This window comes from Mirounga leonina, unplaced genomic scaffold (assembly GCF_011800145.1).
Source record: "Mirounga leonina isolate KUSES-001 unplaced genomic scaffold, KU_Mleo_1.0 Mir_173, whole genome shotgun sequence".
NCBI classification, from domain to species: Eukaryota; Metazoa; Chordata; class Mammalia; order Carnivora; family Phocidae; genus Mirounga; species Mirounga leonina.
In genome coordinates, this window is record NW_023270447.1 from 18,827,573 (window position 1) to 18,846,183 (window position 18,611).

At 36.6% G+C, this 18,611-nt stretch overlaps 1 protein-coding gene across 9 annotated transcripts in view; it reads left to right on the forward strand.

Annotated features, from left to right (window-relative positions):
- Nucleotides 1-18,611, forward strand: part of ZNF644 (zinc finger protein 644) — a 101,669-nt gene that overhangs the window by 55,152 nt on the left and 27,906 nt on the right. For 3 of the 9 annotated variants that reach the window (XM_035018063.1, XM_035018071.1, XM_035018066.1), the window contains one exon: nt 1,981-2,060. The exons of 3 other annotated variants lie outside the window; for them this stretch is intronic. In XM_035018063.1, coding sequence (XP_034873954.1) covers nt 2,014-2,060 — 47 coding nt within the window. In that variant the 5' untranslated portion in view covers nt 1,981-2,013. Of the gene's footprint in view, nt 1-1,980; nt 2,061-15,655; nt 15,798-16,551; nt 16,728-18,245; nt 18,279-18,611 lie in introns of those variants that run through there. 3 more of the 9 variants (XM_035018070.1, XM_035018068.1, XM_035018069.1) reach the window with 3 other exon arrangements.

Here is an 18,611-nt window from a genome sequence, read left to right on the forward strand (position 1 = left end):
AGGGAGAAGCAAGCTCCCCACTGAGCAGAGAGCCCGATGATGTGGGGCTCAATCCCAGGACCCTGGAATCATGACCTGAGCTGAAGGCAGATGCTTAACTAATGGAGCCACCGGGCACCCCCTGAGGTGCCCCGTATTTTGTCTTTTTTTTTTTTTTTAAAGATTTTATTTTTTTATTTATTTGACAGAGAGAGAGAGAGAGACAGCTAGAGAGGGAACACAAGCAGGGGGAGTGGGAGAGGGAGAAGCAGGCTCCTGGCTGAGCAGTGACCCCGATGCGGGGCTCGATCCCAGGACCCTGGGATCATGACCTGAGCCAAAGGCAGACGCTTAATGACTGAGCCACCCAGGCGCCCCCCGTATTTTGTCTTTTTAGATAAGAAAATACAGTCATCAAAAATACAAATGATTAGTGTTACTGCTGAATTGTTGTACCACCTCCCCCAACCCTGAATTCACCCCCACTGCCTCAGAGTAGGACCTGAAGTAAGTACCTCAGAGTATCTTAGAGTAAACCTTATTTGGAGATAGGGTATTTACAGAGGTAATCAAGTTAAAGGTAGGTCATTAGGGAGGATGGGGCAAATCCACTTATAACTAACTGATGTCCTTATGAAAAAAGGGATATTTGGACACAGAGACATGCACATGGAGGGAAGACAGTTTGAAGAGACATAGGAAGATGATCAGTAAGCCAAGGAGAGGCCCGGAACAGATTCCTAACAACTCTTCTGTCTCCCTATACTTAATAAGGGTAATACTGTTATAAAACCTTCAGGTTGAGGGGTGCCTGGGTGGCTCAGTAGGGTAAGCCTTTGAGTCTTGGTTTCAGCTCAGGTCATGGTCTTGGGGTCGTGGGACTGAGCCCCAGGTCAGGGTCTGTGCTCAGTGGAGAGTGCTTGGAATTCTCTCTCCCTCTGCCTCCCCCCACAAAAAAAATTAATAAAAATTAAAAAACCCCTTCAGATCTCTTACTGTGTGTGTTTTTCTAATTTCTAAAGCAATTTAAGTCTTTCAAGAAAATTTGGAATTAAAAGACAACAAAAATTAAACACTGCAGCATTGTATTCATAGTTGTTTGCTTTCTAAGGAAAATTTAACTTTGAAACTATAGGTTCTTCAGGGCAATACAAATGTTTTCCAAAAATATTGACCTTTTTCTGTTTTGTTTTTAAACTTTTGTACCAAATATTTCAGAAACTTACCTACTTAAAATTTATTATCAGATTGATTTTTTTTTTTAATTCCATTCCGATACTATATTTCAGTGTAACTTTCTGTTGCTTCAGAGTGGTATGTTAAGAAGAAAATATGCCACCACTTGGTGGCACTACTTGGCTTAAAAATGAATCAGATTGTCTGCTGTTAACTGCTATTCTACATAAATGATTAAATGCAGAGGGGATCAATTTGATATTAAGCAACTTAATATAAATATTTGATTCTTTTGTAAACAAAATAATAATTGATGTTATAAACTTGCGTTGTAGTTAAATGCCATATGGAATATAAAAATATAAACCAAGGCTTAGTTTGGTAGGGAGGGAAACATTCCAATTTTTGATAGAAATATCTTTTTAGTTCAGGCATCATTTATATTATGCCTTCATCTTCTTTGTCTCTAAGTGTCAGGAAAAATATTTTTAATATTAGAAACAAACATCTTCAACTTTTCTCTGTTACAATTTTCCAAGATGTGTATTTTATATAAAGCTAAGAAATTGGATTTTTCTCTTTAGGTGATCAAGGCAAATTAAACATATAGGAAAATAGAATATATAAATGTGTTATGTTTTTCTGCAGCAGACTGAAAACTCAGGCATTCCTTTTTAAGATATTCTATTTGTTTTATTTAAATAGAGAAAGGATCCAGAAATGTAAGATGTAGAAAATTATTATGCCCCGGACATGACTTTTACTCCTAAATAGTTGATATCTAATATCATAATAGCTAAAGCATTTGTAATTATTGTATTCTAGGTTGCATATACAACATATAAAAGATCGTGATCCATGTCTTTAAAATTCAAGTGTAATACACACAGGAAAGTGCACAAAGTGTAAGTATACAGCTCAGTGAATCACCACAAAGTAAACACCCCATGACCACCACAGATCATGAAATAGAATACTATCAGCAACCCAGAAACCCCCTATGTTTCCTTTCCCAATCATTCTCTCTTTCTTACTTCTTGGAACAACCACTGGCCTGACTTCAAAGAATATGTTTTTTAAGACCTGCTTTTTGTACTTTTATATAAATAGAATTACATGGTAGTGGTATTTTGTCTCTGCTTATTTCATTTAACATTATGTTTGGGAGGTTCATGGATGTTTTCAGATGTAGTCGTAGCTCACTTGTAGTATTTTATCACTTTCTTTTTACTTTTGGACATTTGGATTGAATAATACAGTCATAACATTCTTGTACGTGTTTCTCAGGGCACATGTACAATATTTATGTTGAGTATATACCAGGAGTAAAATAGCTGAGTCATTGGTGTATATGTGTTCAAATTTAGAAGATAATGCAAGAATTGTTTTCAATATGGTTGTACCTATGCTGTCATTAGAATATGAGGGTTCATGTTACTCTGTATTTTCACCAGCACTTGGTATTAATAGCCTCTTTAATTTTAGCCCTTCTAGAAGATGTATTTCCCTGATTCCAAATAAGATTGTACTTTTTCATAAATATTTTGGCTGTTTGTATATCCTGTTTTGCGAAGTTTCTTCTTTCCCCTCACCTTTTATTAATTATTATTATTTAATTTTCTATATTCCTAATTTATAGGAGTTACATACTTCATGGATATGAGCCCCATTTTTCCTATTGGTGTTTATGTCTTTTTGTTTTTAGGAGTTTTTATATGTGCTAGATACAAGACCTTTGTTAAGTTATATTTGTTAGAAAAATATATCCCACTTTGGCTTGATTTTTACACTCCTTTACTATTTTTGATGAAAGGAAGGTCATAATTTTAATGTAGTTCAGCTTATCATTATTTTCCTTTATAGTCAGTGATTCTTGTGTCCTGTTTAGAAGTCTTTCCCTGCTCCAAGGAGATGAATATATCACCTGTGTTATCTTCTAGAACAATGGTTCTTTTTTTTTTTTAAGATTCTTTATTTATTTGACAGAAAGAGACACAGCGAGAGAGGGAACACAAGCAGGGGGAGGGGAAGAGGGAGAAGCAGGCTTCCCGCGGAGCAGGGAGCCCGATGTGGGGCTCGATCCCAGGACCCTGAGATCATGCCTTGACCTGAGGGCAGACGCTTAATGACTGGGTTAGAACAATAGTTCTTAACTAGAGGCAGTTCTCCCTTCCCTCACTCCCACACCTTCCACCCCTGTGCAGAAAATTTGGTAATGTTCAGAGACATTTTTAGTTCTCACAACTAGGTGAGTGGAGCACTCCTGGCATCAGGTGGGTTGGCTAGGGATACTTACTAAACATCCTACAGTGCACAGAATGCTGAACATCCTATAATGCACAAAACAGTTAACCTAACCCAGAGTGTCACTCGTGCTGAGGTTTTAAGACACTGTCCTAGAGACTTTATTATTCTGCTTTCTACTTTCTGCCTAGAAGTGATAATTGTATATTATTTTGCATATTGTTTATTCATTCAGATTTACTTTCTACCTAGAACTGATTGTGTATACACTTGACCCTTGAACAACGTAGGGGTTAGTAACAGGCACTGACCCCTGCATAGTCGAAAATCAGTATATAACTTTTGACTCCCAAAAAACTTAGCTACTAATAGCCTACTGTTGATTGGAAGCTTTACTGATAAACAGTCAAGTAACACATGTTTTGTATGTTATATGTATTACATACTATTTATTCTTACAATAAAGTAAGCTAGAGAAAAAATGTTAAGATCATAAGAAAAATACATTTTTGGTACTGTACTGTTTTACTGAAAAAAATCCATATATAAGTGGACCTGAGTAGTTCAAACCCATGTTGTTCAGGGGTCAGCTGTATTAATGTAAAGTGTAGAGGTCACGGGCGCCTGGGTGGCTCAGTTGGTTAAGCGACTGCCTTTGGCTCAGGTCATGATCCTGGAGTCCCTGGATCGAGTCCCGCATTGGGCTCCCTGCTTGGCAGGGAGCCTGCTTGTGCCTCTGACCCTCCCCCCTCTCATGTGCTCTCTCTCTCTCTCTCATTCTCTCTGTCTCAAATAAATAAATAAAATCTTTAAAAAAAAAAAAAGTGTAGAGGTCACTTTTTTTTTTTCCTTAGGGATATGTGTTGTATGAAGCACCATTTTTTGAAAAGATTGTCTCCCCACTGCTCAACAGGATCACCTTTGCATAAATCAAGTAACCACATATATACATGGGTCTGCTTTTGGGCTCTGTTTTGTTTTTTTTTTTTCCATTGGTTTACTTTATCTACCCTTACACCAAAACCATGCTGTTTTAATTTATATGGCATTATAGCAAGTCTTCATATTCAATAAAGCAAATCTTTCTGCCTTGTTCTTCTTGATTCTTTGCACTTCCATGTAAATGTTTATAGTCACATTGTCGGTTTTACAAAAATTGAATTTATTCATTAATTTGAGATAGAGTTGACATCTTTATGGTATTGTCTTCCAATCCATGAATGTCATATTATCCTTTCATTTATTTAGGTCAGGAATCTCAAATTCTGTGTTCTCAAGACCCATTTAAATTCTTAAAAGGAACTTTGTTTATTTGGTTATATCAATGCTTCTCATCCTTGGCATAGTTGACATTTTGGATCAGATAATTTATTGTTTGTGAGAAGAGTTTCCCATTAAATGTTAATATAGATAACATAATTTTGTGAAGAATATACTTTCTAAAACAAAACTTAGTGGGACGAGTAGCATTGTTTTACATTTTTGCAAATCTCTTTAGTATCTAGCTTAGTAGAAAACAGCTGGATTCTTACACCTGCTTCGGCTTTAATCTGTTGGAATATCGTGAGTCATGTAGACTGTAAATAACTCCATTGTACAGCTTTGAGAGAATGGGAGTGAAAAAGGCAAATCAGGTCTTCGTGTTATTATGAAAATAGTTGTGATTTTAAAGATCCCCTAATAGGGTCTCAGGGACCCCCCCACCCCCCGCCCCAAGAGGTCTGGGCACTTTTGGGAACTGCTGCCCTAGAGATTACAACATGCATCTTTGACCTAGAAGAGTCTAATTAAGTTATTTTATATTTTCCAGACGATTAAAACACTTCAATTCCATTAATTCTCTCCCCTTTACCCCATTTATTTTCTGTAATACTCATGTATTTTTAACTCCATGTGGATTTTGAGCCCCAGAAGACATCATCACTGTTTTATCTGATTATTTTAGATATACCCACATAGTTACCTTTTTAAAATCTATTTTAGAGAGAGAGTCTGAGTGTGGGGAGGGGCAGAGGGAGAGGGAGACAAGCAGACTCCCCACAAGCAGACTCCCCACTGAGCGGGGAGCCCAACATGGACCTTGATCCCAGGACCCTGAGATCATGACCTGAGCCAAAATCAAGAGTTGGACGCTTACTTGAGTGAGCCACCCAGGCGCCCCATATAGATACGATTTTTACCACTTTTTATTCTTTTCCTGCATCTTCAGTTCTCCATCTGTGATCACTTCCTTTTTTTGAAGAGTACCTGTGCTGAGAAATTGTCCATATTTGTTGTCTCATCATGTTCTGTATTTCACCTTCATTTTTGAATGATAGTTTTTACTGGTTAGAATTCTGGGCAGGCAGTTGTTTTCTTCTAACTATATTATCCCTTTATGTTCTGGCTTCTGTTATTTCTTCTTCTTCTTTTTTTTTTTTAAAGGTTTTATTTATTTGAGAGGGAGACCAAGAGCATGTGCAGTGGGGAGAGGGAGAAGTAGAGTCCCTGCTGAGCAGGGAGCCGGTTTTGGGGCTTGATCCTGGACCCCGGGATCACGACCTAAGCTGACACAGACGCTTAATGGACTGAGCCACTCAAGTGCCCCTAGCTTCTGTTATTTCTGTTGAGAGGTTAGTTGTTAGTCTTATCCATGCCTTCCAGCCGAAAAGACCAGCGAGAACACTTAATAGTTTTTTTATACTTGTTGCAGTGAGGGATTCAGCATGTATTTATAGGGAACCTTTAGGTGTGTTTTTTTAAGAGGGTATTAGAAAAAACCTATTACAGGATTTAGACTTTGGTTGAGTAATTTTAGAGACAATCTAAGGAAGTAGAAGTTTGCTGCAAATTGGATGTTGTCAGAACATGGGAACATTTTAATACTGCCATCTTTTGTTTAATTGAGGTGAAATTCATGTAGCATACAATTAATCATTTTAAATGTACAGCTCCTTGTTATTTAGTATATTCATAATATTATGGAACCACCAGCTCCCTTGTTTCAAAACTGTTTTGACACCCTTACAGCTATGTAATTATTTCCTATTTCCTATTTCCTCCTTCCACTATCACATGATACCCTTTACTTTCTGTCTCTTTGGATTTGCCTATTCTGGATATTTCATATGAAGGGAATCATGTAATATGTGACCTTCATGTCTGACTTCTTTCATTTAGCATAATGTTTTCAAGGTTCATCCAAGTTGTAGCATGTACTTTGTTTCTTTTTTTAGCTATTATGAATAATGATGTTGTAAACATTCATGTACCAGTTTCTGTGTGTACATAAGTTTTCATTTCTCCTGTATATATATCTAGGAATTGAGTAGCTGGGTCAAATGGCAATTATCTGTTACCTATTTTTAGGAAACACCAAACTGGTTTTCCACAGTGGATGCACCACTTTACATTCTCACCAGCAATGGACGAGGGTCTCTGTTTCTCCATATTCTCATCAACACTTGTTATTTTTCATGTTTTTCTTTTTTTTTAATTAAAACTATCCTAATAGGTGTGAAGTGATATCTCATTGTGGTTTTCATTTTCATTTTCTTTAGTTAATTTTTTAGAAAAGGTTTTACTTATTTGAGATAGAAAAGAGCACTCCCTTCTGGCCTGCAAAGTTCTGCTGAAAAATCCACTGATAGCCTTATGTAACTGTTTCCTTAATGTAACTGTTTTCCTTTCTCTTGCTGTTTTTTAAATACTCTCTTTATCACTTTTTGCCATTTTAATTACTATATGCCTTAGGGTGAACTTCCTTGGGTTGATTTTATTGGGGGTTCTCTGTGCCTCCTGGATCTGAATTTCTGTTTCCTTCCCCAGATTCGGGGAAGTTTTGTTCTTTCTTCAAATACATTTTCTGCCCCCTTTTCTCTTTCTCCCCCTGGGATCCCTGTAATGTGAGTGTTACTACATTTGGTGTTACTGAGTTCCCTTAATCTATTTTCATTTTTAAAAATTTTTTCTCTCTCCTTTGCAGCGTGATTACTTTCCATTAGTCCTTCAGATTGCTGATTCATTCTTCTGCTTCTTTTAGTCTACTATTTATTTCCTCTAGTGTGTGTGTTTGGTTTTTTTTTTTTTTTACCAATTTTATTTATTTGACAGAGAGAGACACAGCGAGAGAGGGAACACAAGCAGGGGGAGTGGGAGAGGGAGAAGCAGGCTCCCTGCAGAGCGGGGAGCCCGATGCAGGGCTTGATCCCAGGACCCTGGGATCATGACCTGAGCTGAAAGCAGACACTTAATGACTGAGCCACCCAGGCCCCCCTCTCTCTAGTGTGTTTTTAATTTCAGTTATTGAGTTCTTCATCTCTGATTGGTTTTATGTTTTCTATCTCTTTGTTGCGGGTCTCACTGAGGCCTTCCACTCATTTCTCAAGTCCAGCGAGTATCTTTATGACCATTACTTTAAATTCTCTATCACACATATTACTTACCTCCATTTCATTTAGCTCTCTTGCTGTGATTTTATCCTGTCTTTCATTTGGGACATAGTCCTCTTTCTCCCCATTTTGGCTAACTCTTCTGTCTGTTTCTGTCTCAGAATATTCTGAGAATTTCTCAGAATATTCTGAACACAGAATATTCAATCATCTATTTCTCCTGCTCTTAAAAGAAGTGGCCTTATGAAGAAGAGGTCCTGTGGTGCCCTGCAGTGCAATATCCCCAGTTCACGAGAACCTGGCATTTCAGGAGTGTCTTGTATGTGTGTTGCTTTCATCCTACTGTTGTGGCTGAACCACATTTGCCTTTTGTCCAGTCATCTGCAATGGCTCTTTTCCTGTTGTGGGTGGGATTTGGTCCCTGAGGTGTTAGTGGGACAGTCTGGGCCTCCTTGGGCTTGAGTTGAGTCAGACCAGGTGTTTGCCAGAGCTGTGGTAGCACTGATCTGCAGGACACTTTCTCTTTGTTGCCGCTGAGAAGCTTTTGTTGGTGGGCAAGGCCTGCAGTCAGACCAGATGTGTGCCCTATCCCACTGCTAGGGCCACAGTTGGACTGGTGTGTGTGGTTATCTTTCCCTGTCCCTGGGGCATGAGTCATTTTGGAGTTGTACTTGTCCCTGGCAGGGTTGCTTACACACTGCCACCCTTTGGCACTGCTTTGGATGGACTCCTCTGGGTCTGCAAGAGAGCATGGGGACAGGGTACAGGGTGCCAGCAAGGTCTCTGCCAGTGTACTGCAAGAGGGGACCTGTAGCTGGCCAGGAAAACTTTTGTCCAGTGTGGGATGGAGGGACTGAGTGTGCAGAAGAGCATGGAGGGTGGGGAACCGTGTTAGAAAGCAAGGTAGAGAGTGTTTATGCTGCACTGGTTCCCATAGGTATCCCTTGTATGGAGGGCACGGGAGGGAAGTGCCACCTGCTAGCTTTTTTGTTGTTGGAGAAGTCTTCCAAAGATCCTGACCCCTCCAGCACATGCTCTGAGATTAGTAAACCAATCTCCCTCCTGTATATATCCCAGGCATTTTTCAGACTGCTGCTTTTATGTTGTATCTCATTAGGGCTGTTTGTAGTACTGTTTCTTGAAGGGCAGGGACTCAGTTTCCTCTCACCCTGCCTGCTGATTTTTAAAGTTCCAGTCCCTCTGGTTTTCAAAGCCAAATGTTATGGGGATTCATCTTCCCAGTGCATGTCCCCTGTGCCTGGGGTGCCTGGCATGGGGTCTTTTCATCTCCCTTCTTTGTGCCTGCAGTATCCCTCCCTCTTGGAGACGGTCCCATTGGTCACTTTGGCCCCCTACCACGTCTCCACCCTTCCTACCTTCTTCTTTACATTTAGCTGTGGACAGTCTGCTCTACCAGTCTTCAGGTCATTTTCTGGGTTATTTACACTGATGTGGGTGTTATCTGGTCGTATCCATGGGACGAGGGGAGCTTAGGGTCCTCCTTTGTCATCTTCCACATTAGTTCTCGGCTGAGCCTTTGTCCATTTTTTAAATGGGGTTGTCTTTTTGTTCATTTGTTAATATATTCTGTATACTAAACCCTTATCAAATACATCTCAGTAATGCTCTTTGATGAAGAAACTTTATTTTGATGAGTCCAAATTATCTATTTTTTCTTTTGTTCATCATGCTTTTGGTGTCAAATCTAAGAATTTATTGCCAAATACAACATCGTGAAGATTCATCCCTATGCCTTCTTCAAAAAGCTTTACTGTTTCAGCTATTATATATATATAGTGTTGATTCATTTTGATTTAGTTTCTGTATGTGATATGAGGCAGGGTCCAACTTCATTATTTTGCATGTGATTGTCCATTTGTCCTAGCGTCATTTGTTGAAAAGACTATTCTTTCCCCCTTTGAACAGTCTTGGCACCTTTGTTAAAAATCATTTGGCCACAGGTGTTTGGGTTTATTTCTGGATTCTCAAATCTTTCCAGTGGTCTCTAGGTCTACAATTATGCCAGTACCACACCTGATAACTATAGCTCTCTAATAAGTTTTTAAATCAGAGTGAGGATTCCTACTTTATTTCTTTTGAACATTGCTTTTGTTCTTCAGAGCCCTTTGCATTTCCATATGAATTTGAGGATCATCTTATCCATTCCTGCAAACAAAGGCCCTTAGAATTTTCATAGGAATTACACTAAATCTGTAGATCACTTTGGGAAGTTTTGTCATCTTAATAATATTTCATCTTCAAATCCATGAACATGGGATGTCTTTCCATTTATTTATACCTTCTTTAATTTCTTTCATCAATGTTTTGTCATTTTAAGTTTATAAGCCTTTTACCTCCTTGGTTACATTTATTCTTAGGTATTTTATTTTGGATGCTTTTATAGATGGAATTGTTTCCTTAATTTTCTTTTGGATCATTCATTGCTGGCAGTACGTATTCTTTTCTCTGTTGCAGCTCTTAAGATTTTCTCATTGTTTTGCTTTGTCAACACTTTACTGTGATGTATCTAGGTATATTTTTCTTTTTATATATCCATCTTAGAGTTCCTGGTGCTTCCAGAAACCATGGCTCGATATCTTTGGTCAAGTTTTAGGAAGTTCTCAGCCATTATCTTTTCAAGGATTGAGTCTGTCCTATTTTCTCTCTCCTTTTCTTCTGGGACTCCCATTAAATATATGCTAGATCTTTTTTACTGTATCATCTTTTGGCTCTGTTCCTTTCTCTGTTTTCTATCTTTTTGTGTCTCCTTTCTTCATTCTTAGATACTTTATTCTGACTTTTTTCTAGTTCACTAACTTTTTGTTTGTTTTGTTTTAGTAGATATTCTTTTCCCCCAGTTTTATTGAGATGTAATTGACATGTTAATTAACTCTTTAATTGTACTAATTTTTAGTTTTGTTGCTTGGTGGCCAGATAATATGATCTACATTATTTCTATCTCTTGGAAATTTCTCTGTGGTTATTATAATATATAGTCAGATTTCATAAATGTTCTACTTTTGTTTTGAAATAAGAAAACCTATTTATGTTTAAAATAAGAATGTCGGTTTCTGGTTATATAGTGCTCTATGTTTGATCATGGTTTTTAGACTTTTTTCTTTGTGTATTTCCTAATAGAATTTTGAAAAACTGGCATCTTTAAGTTGGCAGTTGGATTTAACAAAGTCAGTCTTCCCAGCTGAATCAAAGTAACCCTTTGTCAGTAAATATGTGGCTTTACTTTTTAAATTCAAGTATCATTACTGTCACTGTTGACAACTTTTTCATTTCTGAATTTTAATTCTAAAACTGGGAAATGGAAAGAGGGGGTATATGAAAGAAGGGAAAGTAGGTATGGAGGGATAGAAGGCAAAGTGAGAGAGACAAGACACTGGAATCCTGCCTTGAGTTTTTCAGTGAACTAAGACTATATAGCCTTTCCATATTGCTTGCTTTGCTGATATGGCAAGGAAATATGAATTTCCCAAACCTCCTTTTATTTGGTACCCAGAGGTTTTTATACATAAAGCATTATCAAAGCAATGCACAATACCAAGGTTCTGAATGGTGGCACTCTTCTAGACCCTTGAGAGATTCTTTTAACAAATACAAAGATCTATGCCCTTGAAACTTAGTTCTATAGGAGGGATATACAAACAATAACCATAATAAATATTACACAGTATATTAGAAAGTGATTAGCTTTTTGGGGTAAAAAAAGGGTAAACCAGTGTAAGTTTATTTGAGAATGCCCACAGAGTAGAGAAGATAAGGGAGTTTGGGATATAATTTTGATCAACATGGTCCAGGTGGGCATTATTCAAAAGGAAATGGTTGATCAAAGGCTTGAATTAGATGAGGGAATTAGCCATGAGTACCTCGGAGCGAGAGTGTTCTAGCTGGGGAATAATCAATAATACTAAGACCTTAATATGGAAGAGAATGTGTTCAAGGAATAGTAAAGCCAGTGTGACTTGAACTGAGTAAGTGAGTTGGGGGGAGAAGAAAGAAGTGGGGCCAAAATGTTGCTGGAAAGGATCTTTGTAGGGCATTACAAGCTATTATAAAGATGTTGGGTTTTTTTCTCTAAGAGGATAAGACCAAGAGGTATTGAAGGATTTTGAGGAACATTATCTGTCTTAGGTTTTAAAACAATTCCTGTGGTTGTGCTGTTGAGAATAGACAGTAGATTGGTAAGGGTAGATGCACTAAGATGAATTTAGGAAGCTATTGAAATAATACAGGGGAGAGATAATAGTGGATCTGGATGTAGCAGTAGTGTGAAGTGATTGGATTCTGGATGTAATTTAAAGATAGTGGCAATAGGATTTCTTGATAGTTTTGATATGAAGTGTGAATAAATGAATAAAGAAGATTGCTCCAAGGTTATTGAGCTGAACAACTAATGGAGATGGGGAAGGTTGCAGATTTGTGTTTGGGAACCTTTTTAATGTAAGAGAAGGGTGATCTTGAAAGAGGAGATAGATAAAGAAAACTGGAATATTGTCCTTGATCTGTTGACTTTTGGGGAGAAATTTTAAAACCTCCCTCTGTGACTGTCTGTTTCCCTTAACTTGTAGATGTTTACAATTTATGTATTTTGTAGCCATTTTGTTGTGTGCAAAGGAATTCATGAATACTATATCTTCTTGGTGAATTGTATACTTTATTATATATAATATTCATCTTTAGCAGGTGTTGTGCTTTTTGCCTTAAATTCCATTAGATTGTTCTGATAGTAGTTACTAAATTTGCTTAGTTTATCTTTGTATCATCTTATTTTTAACCTCAACATTTCCTTTTCCTTTATAAACAACGTATAGCATATTTCAAAACAAAACCAAGTATGAATGCCTTTTTCTTAATTTATAAACTTCTACTATTTGTTGAGAAGACTGATGCATTTGGACTTCTTTCTGCTTTTTGTTTTCTCTTTGCTGTCTTCTGTTGTTACTTTTTATTTTATTTTAATCAATCAAATTTTCTTTACTTTTTAATTCTATGGATTTGAAATTTATATATCTTATTTCACTATTTTATTTGGTCACCCTTAGCTTTTTAATACTTTTTTTTTTTTTTAAGATTTTATTCATTTATTTGACACAGAGAGAGACAGCGAGAGAGGGAACACAAGCAGGGGGAGTGGGAGAGGGAGAAGCAGGCTTCCCGCCAAGCAGGGAGCCCGAGCGGGGCTCGACCCCAGCACCCTGGGATCATGACCTGAGCCGAAGGCAGACGCTTAACGACTGAGCCACCCAGGTGCCCCTTTTTAATACTTTTTTAAAAAGGTTTTCTTTGAATCAGTGTCCACTAGTCTAACCTTCCATGCTGAAATCTTTTGGGCTTCTTAGTTTCCGTATTATTACATACCATATAACTCTCTTTTCATGGTAATCCTTTTGAACAATCATCAATAATTACTACATTTAGTTGCCTTGTTTTCAGGGGTTCTAAGGTATATTGATTTTCTTTTTTAAGATTTTATTTATTTGAGGGACGCCTGGGTGGCTCAGTCGGTTAAGCACCTGCCTTTGGCCCAGGTCATGATCCCAGGGTCCTGGGATCAAGTCCCACATCGGGCTCCTTGCTCAGCAGGGAGCCTGCTTCTCCCTCTCTCTCCCTCTGCTTGTGTTCTCTCTGTCAAATAAAATCTTAAAAAAAAAAAAAAAAGAGGGGGAACAGCAGGCAGAGGGAGAAGCAGGCTCCCCGCAGAGCAGGGAGCTGGGTGCCAGGCTCGATCCCAGGACCCTGGGATCATGACCTGAGCCAGAGGCAGACGCTTAACTGACTGAGCCACCCAGGCACCCCTGTTTATTGATTCTTATGTCTTTCTTTTTATATATTCTTATCTCTGTGCTGGAGAATTAACTCTGAGTGGATGACAAACTTTTGGAATCCTTGCATGTCCAAAATGTCTATATTTTATTGTTATGTTTGAGTGGTATACTTTAGTTACAGAATTCTGGGTTGAAAAGTATTTTCACATCTTTCACCATGATGCTGGCAAAAAATTGTAAGACTGTGGGAAAATAGTCATTCTTACACGTTGGAGGTAGATATGCATATTGATAGAAATTTGGGGAATGATTTGGAAATGTGTATTAAAAATACACGTGCAACTGTGAAAAATCTGTATCACTGAAATAAAAACACTACTATAAGACTATCTATACAAGGTTATTTATTGTAGCATGTATATTGTATAATCCCATTTCTATAAAGATAAGCATAAAACATACATACATGTCATATGTTTGTATGAATAAGAAAAAGGAGTAGAAGGATACACCAGACTATTATTACATTGGTAACTGAAGTGGGAGAGAGTGGAAAACGTAGATGAGATAATTTATTCAGACAGATTTGATTTTAAAATATCATTAAAAGTCTGATGACACAGGTGATGAAGAATTGTGTATTATTGTTTTTTAGGTAGTCTAGTTTTTATCTTCTTTTCTGGAAATGAGTAAAATCTACCTTTTATTCTTAGAGTTCTGAAATTTCCCCAGGACTTGTCAAGAGGCATGTTTTTTTCTTCATCCACTGAGCACTGATTGGGCCCTATTAATCTAAAGACTTCGGTATTTTTTGAGCTCTGGAATTTTTTCTGTTATGTCCTCTTCTTTATTCCCCTGGGTTTTGTTTTGTTTTGTTTTTTCCCCTAATTCCTACTTGATATAATCTGTGGATCTAAATTTCATGGGTTTTTTTTAACTCCCTTTTTAAGAAGTCTTTGTTCTGTAAGAATACCTCATTTCATCAGCCATATTCACTCTGCTTTTCAGCTCACCTACTGAGAGTTGTTTTGTTGTTATTGTTGTTGCTGTGTACTAATTTTTTATTTCAAAGTTCTTTGTCACCCTCTTGCTCAGAGCATGCTATTCTTCTTTACTTAAAACACAATAGTTTATAAAAGAATTTGAGGATCTTAAGTATGTTTACTTTTTATTCTTCTAGTGATTAACCTTATAATTTTGATAAACACTTAAATTTATATATTTCAATCACTTGTATGAAATAATAAAAATACACTTAACACAATAGTTTTAGCCATTTTCAGGACACACCTCTCCCCCACATTCAACCTTTCGGAAAATCTTTTCTGAGATGGTAGGTGAGTGGTGAACTTAGAGGCCCTGTGCCATTACACTTGAATATTATGTAATCCGTCTCTGTATAGGATTCTATACTCAAAAGAATTTTAACGCCAAACTAATGTTATTGCACCTTTGACTTAACACTTACTCTTGACAGTGAAAAATCTGTTGCTTTTCTGATTCATATTTTTTGCCATAAAACCTATCTTTAATTTTTTTTTGTTTGTTTTATTTGGGATTGCCATCTCCATTCTTTCCAGCAGTCCTCGTCTGTCACTGTTCAAGTTTATGGCTTTATCCACCTTGGTATGTCTCTCTATTCTAGTTCATCTGCTTTCATTTCATTGACATTTTATGAGAGACAAATTAAATTCATGTCCTGGTAGACCCTAAGGAATCGGAAACTCTTAAATCCTGAGTGGCCACTTCATGTCCTTTTTCCTTGGAGCACTCGGTTAAACACTGTAATTCCCCTCTTTATTGCTTATTGAATATTGTTTTACTGAAGCCCTGCTTTATCCCTACAAGAGAGTTATTCTTATAGCCCCAGCGACTCCTAAGACATGTTTCTTCTGATAGTTTAGCTTCTGCCCATTTATCCTTAGGAGTGGTTTTAAGGTGCCAGGTATCTCCTCCCAGAATAAATTTCTGCTTGTAAGGGCCTCCTTCATCAGTAGGAGCAGTGTACAAATTCAGTGTCATCATTCCGTAAATGAAACAAGTTTATGGCAAGGGTCAGAGGGAATTAACATTTAATGAGTAATTATTAAATGCCAGGCCCTATGCTGCATGTTTTATATTGTCTTATTTAATCTTCACAGGCCTCTTAGGAGGTTTCATACTTACTTTATTGATGAAGCAACTGAAATTTAAGAAAAGTTGGAGTAACTTTGTCCCAAGTGGAAGTTGTGGAGCCATTCTTCAGACTCAGGCATGTCTGCCACCAAAGAATGATTCTCTGGCTCAGTACACTATAAAATTTAGCTAAAACCCTCATTTTTCTGAGGCTTTTCTTTTCCATGCTATTTTATAGAACCTTCTACTTCCTCTGAACCATAGAAAGTGTAATCCATATTACTCACTGGGGACATAATTTATTGCCTTTTACTAATAGTGGTTTTTTATACATATGTGTCCTACATATAGTCTTCCTTAGTTAGATAGCAATACAGTAAGAAAAAAAAAAAACTGCCAGCAATACCATTTGATTAATCTTAAGAATAATTAAAATTTTCCCTGAAATAATCTGTTTTAAATATGCTTTAGTCACCTTCTATAAAACAGTAATATACTATTCATAACATTTTGGTGTTAAAGATATTGGATAAATTGGAAATCATGGGTTCTGTAAGTTTCTTATGGTTCAAAATTGCTATTCTTGACCTTGCCATCTTTCTCTCTTTATATGAGTAAACTAGAAGGAAATTCTTTTAGTTTGAATAGAGCTATGTACATTTGATTATTAATAAGTACTTGCATTTCCTAAATATTAGATAGTGTTTTCTTTAACATTTTGGAGAAATTTTGTAATTATTTATATTCACAATAAATACATGTCTTTGGTTTTATAAATGAAACTCCAGAATCAAACATGTAATAAGGAAAACTTGTTAAATCAGAAAAAAGTCATGACTGGTTTGTGATTTGCCATCACAAAAATATGTTCTTTTTTTTTTTTTTTAAAGACATTGGTGCAAGAGAGATGCATCTTCCTGCATATTTTGTTTTAAGGAAAGCAGATTTCTGTATTTGAATTTTTATCATCCTAAATGAAGATTATTGTAGAATAATGATTACTTTGGAATATTTTTCTTAGAAGATAATTGTATTTGGGGGGCTGATTTTAGAGAAATAAAAAAAGGTAAGTTGAATAAATGGTATCAGTAAGAGAGTTCACATTTAATGAAAATACTTTATAGAAAGCAAAACTTCTGGTTGTGTTTCATTTTTCTAGTTCTCAATGAGCATGTCAAACTTTTCCATCTATATATAAGTTTTGAATTTACCTACTAGAGTTTAAATGTACATAATACAGGTAGAAGGCTAAGTACTCATTACAGATTATTACAGAATTGCAGAATTTTTCTTTTTACAATCTTAGCCCCTGTTAATAAAATTAAATTACAATTCAGTGAAAGAATTTATTCTCTCACCCTCATAATGTTCAAGTTTACTTCTCAGACCATAAACAGCTTTGTACTTTATAAATATGACTAATATGTGATTACTAAATGAATTAATGGAACTTTTATAATAAGAGTTTTACTTTATAAAATCTACAAATGTTCTTTAAAAATGTACATACAGTTGAATATGCGAGGTTTCGAATTTGAAAGAGCAAAATTATTGAGTATCAGAAGGAAACATTTGTTACGTTCCAGGCAGTCTTTTGAGGCCAGATTATCTCTTCTACTCTTACAAGGAATTTCTTCAAAGCCCAATTGTTTGCATTTGCAGTAATGTCACTAACTTTGATGTGCATAATCTAATGGACCTTGGTCCTGTGTAATCATATGTGGTTGGGGCAGAAGTTTCATCTGCAACATTTGAACATTATTAGCTTTTAAGTTCTTGAACAAATTCCTAGCCTTTCCTGAAAACCATTAAGCAAATAGACATCTAACATTGATGCTGATTTTGTACTTAAGAACTTCTTTTGTCATATTTCCTTATCTCTTGCTGATTATTGTCAGATATATAGGCACAGTAATTTCTTAATGGTGAAATCTCTTTGTTCTTCATAATTATTTCAGCTTTCAAGCAGTTCATTCCATATGCATATATAATATTTATATTACCACTTTCGGTGTTTTTATTGTCTCTGTTTTCACTTCTAATATAATTATGTTTGGTCTTCCTGGGACTTTCAACGCACTTCTTTTGCGTTTATTGGATACGATAGGTTAATGTTTATAAAATATTTCAAAACTAAGCACAAAGAGCAAACTCATCATAGACTGAAGAACCCTGGAAGACCCAAAGTAAAATAACAGTTAATGGCAGTTAATACTCTGTTCGTAGAGGGCAGAGTTGACACACTACCTCTGGAGTGTGAAACTGACACATTTATGATTCATGTTAATTATACAATTGTGGTCACAAGTTTGCTCTGTTTGAAAAATATATAAAGAGGTTATCACTCATTTTATTTAAAAAAACCACTTGAATTGTTCTTGTTGGAATCATGTGCATATATACATTATTTACGCTATCAAAGCTGTGATGATCACTTACCTTTTTTTCTTCAAGATAAGAAAGAGAGGGAGAGAGAGCATGAGCCGGGGCAAGGGGGAGCACAGAGGGAGAAGCAGGCCCTCTGCTGAGTTGGGGAGCCCAACGTGAGGCTCAATCCCAGGACCCTGGGATCATGACCTGAGCTGAAATCAGATGCTTAACCAGCTGAACCACCCAGGTGCCCTGATGATCACTTACCTTGTTCTGACTCTATGAAAGCAATAAGCAGTCATTCCATGCTGAATATGATTTAACATTCTCCTTTGGTTGGAACCAAAATTTATTGCCTTGCCTCTTAAAATTACAAAGCTCTTCATTAGGAAATTAGCCTTCGATAAGTGAATATCCATTTGTTTTTTGACTACTCTTACTTCTCATTATTGTATAATTTTGTCAAGTTGATAAAATTAGGCCTTTGTAGCTTCCCCACCACCTTTTGTTCTTATAGTTACCTGCTTCTTGAGATGTGTCAGATTATGTTAAGTATTTAGTACACTCAGCATTAAGAATC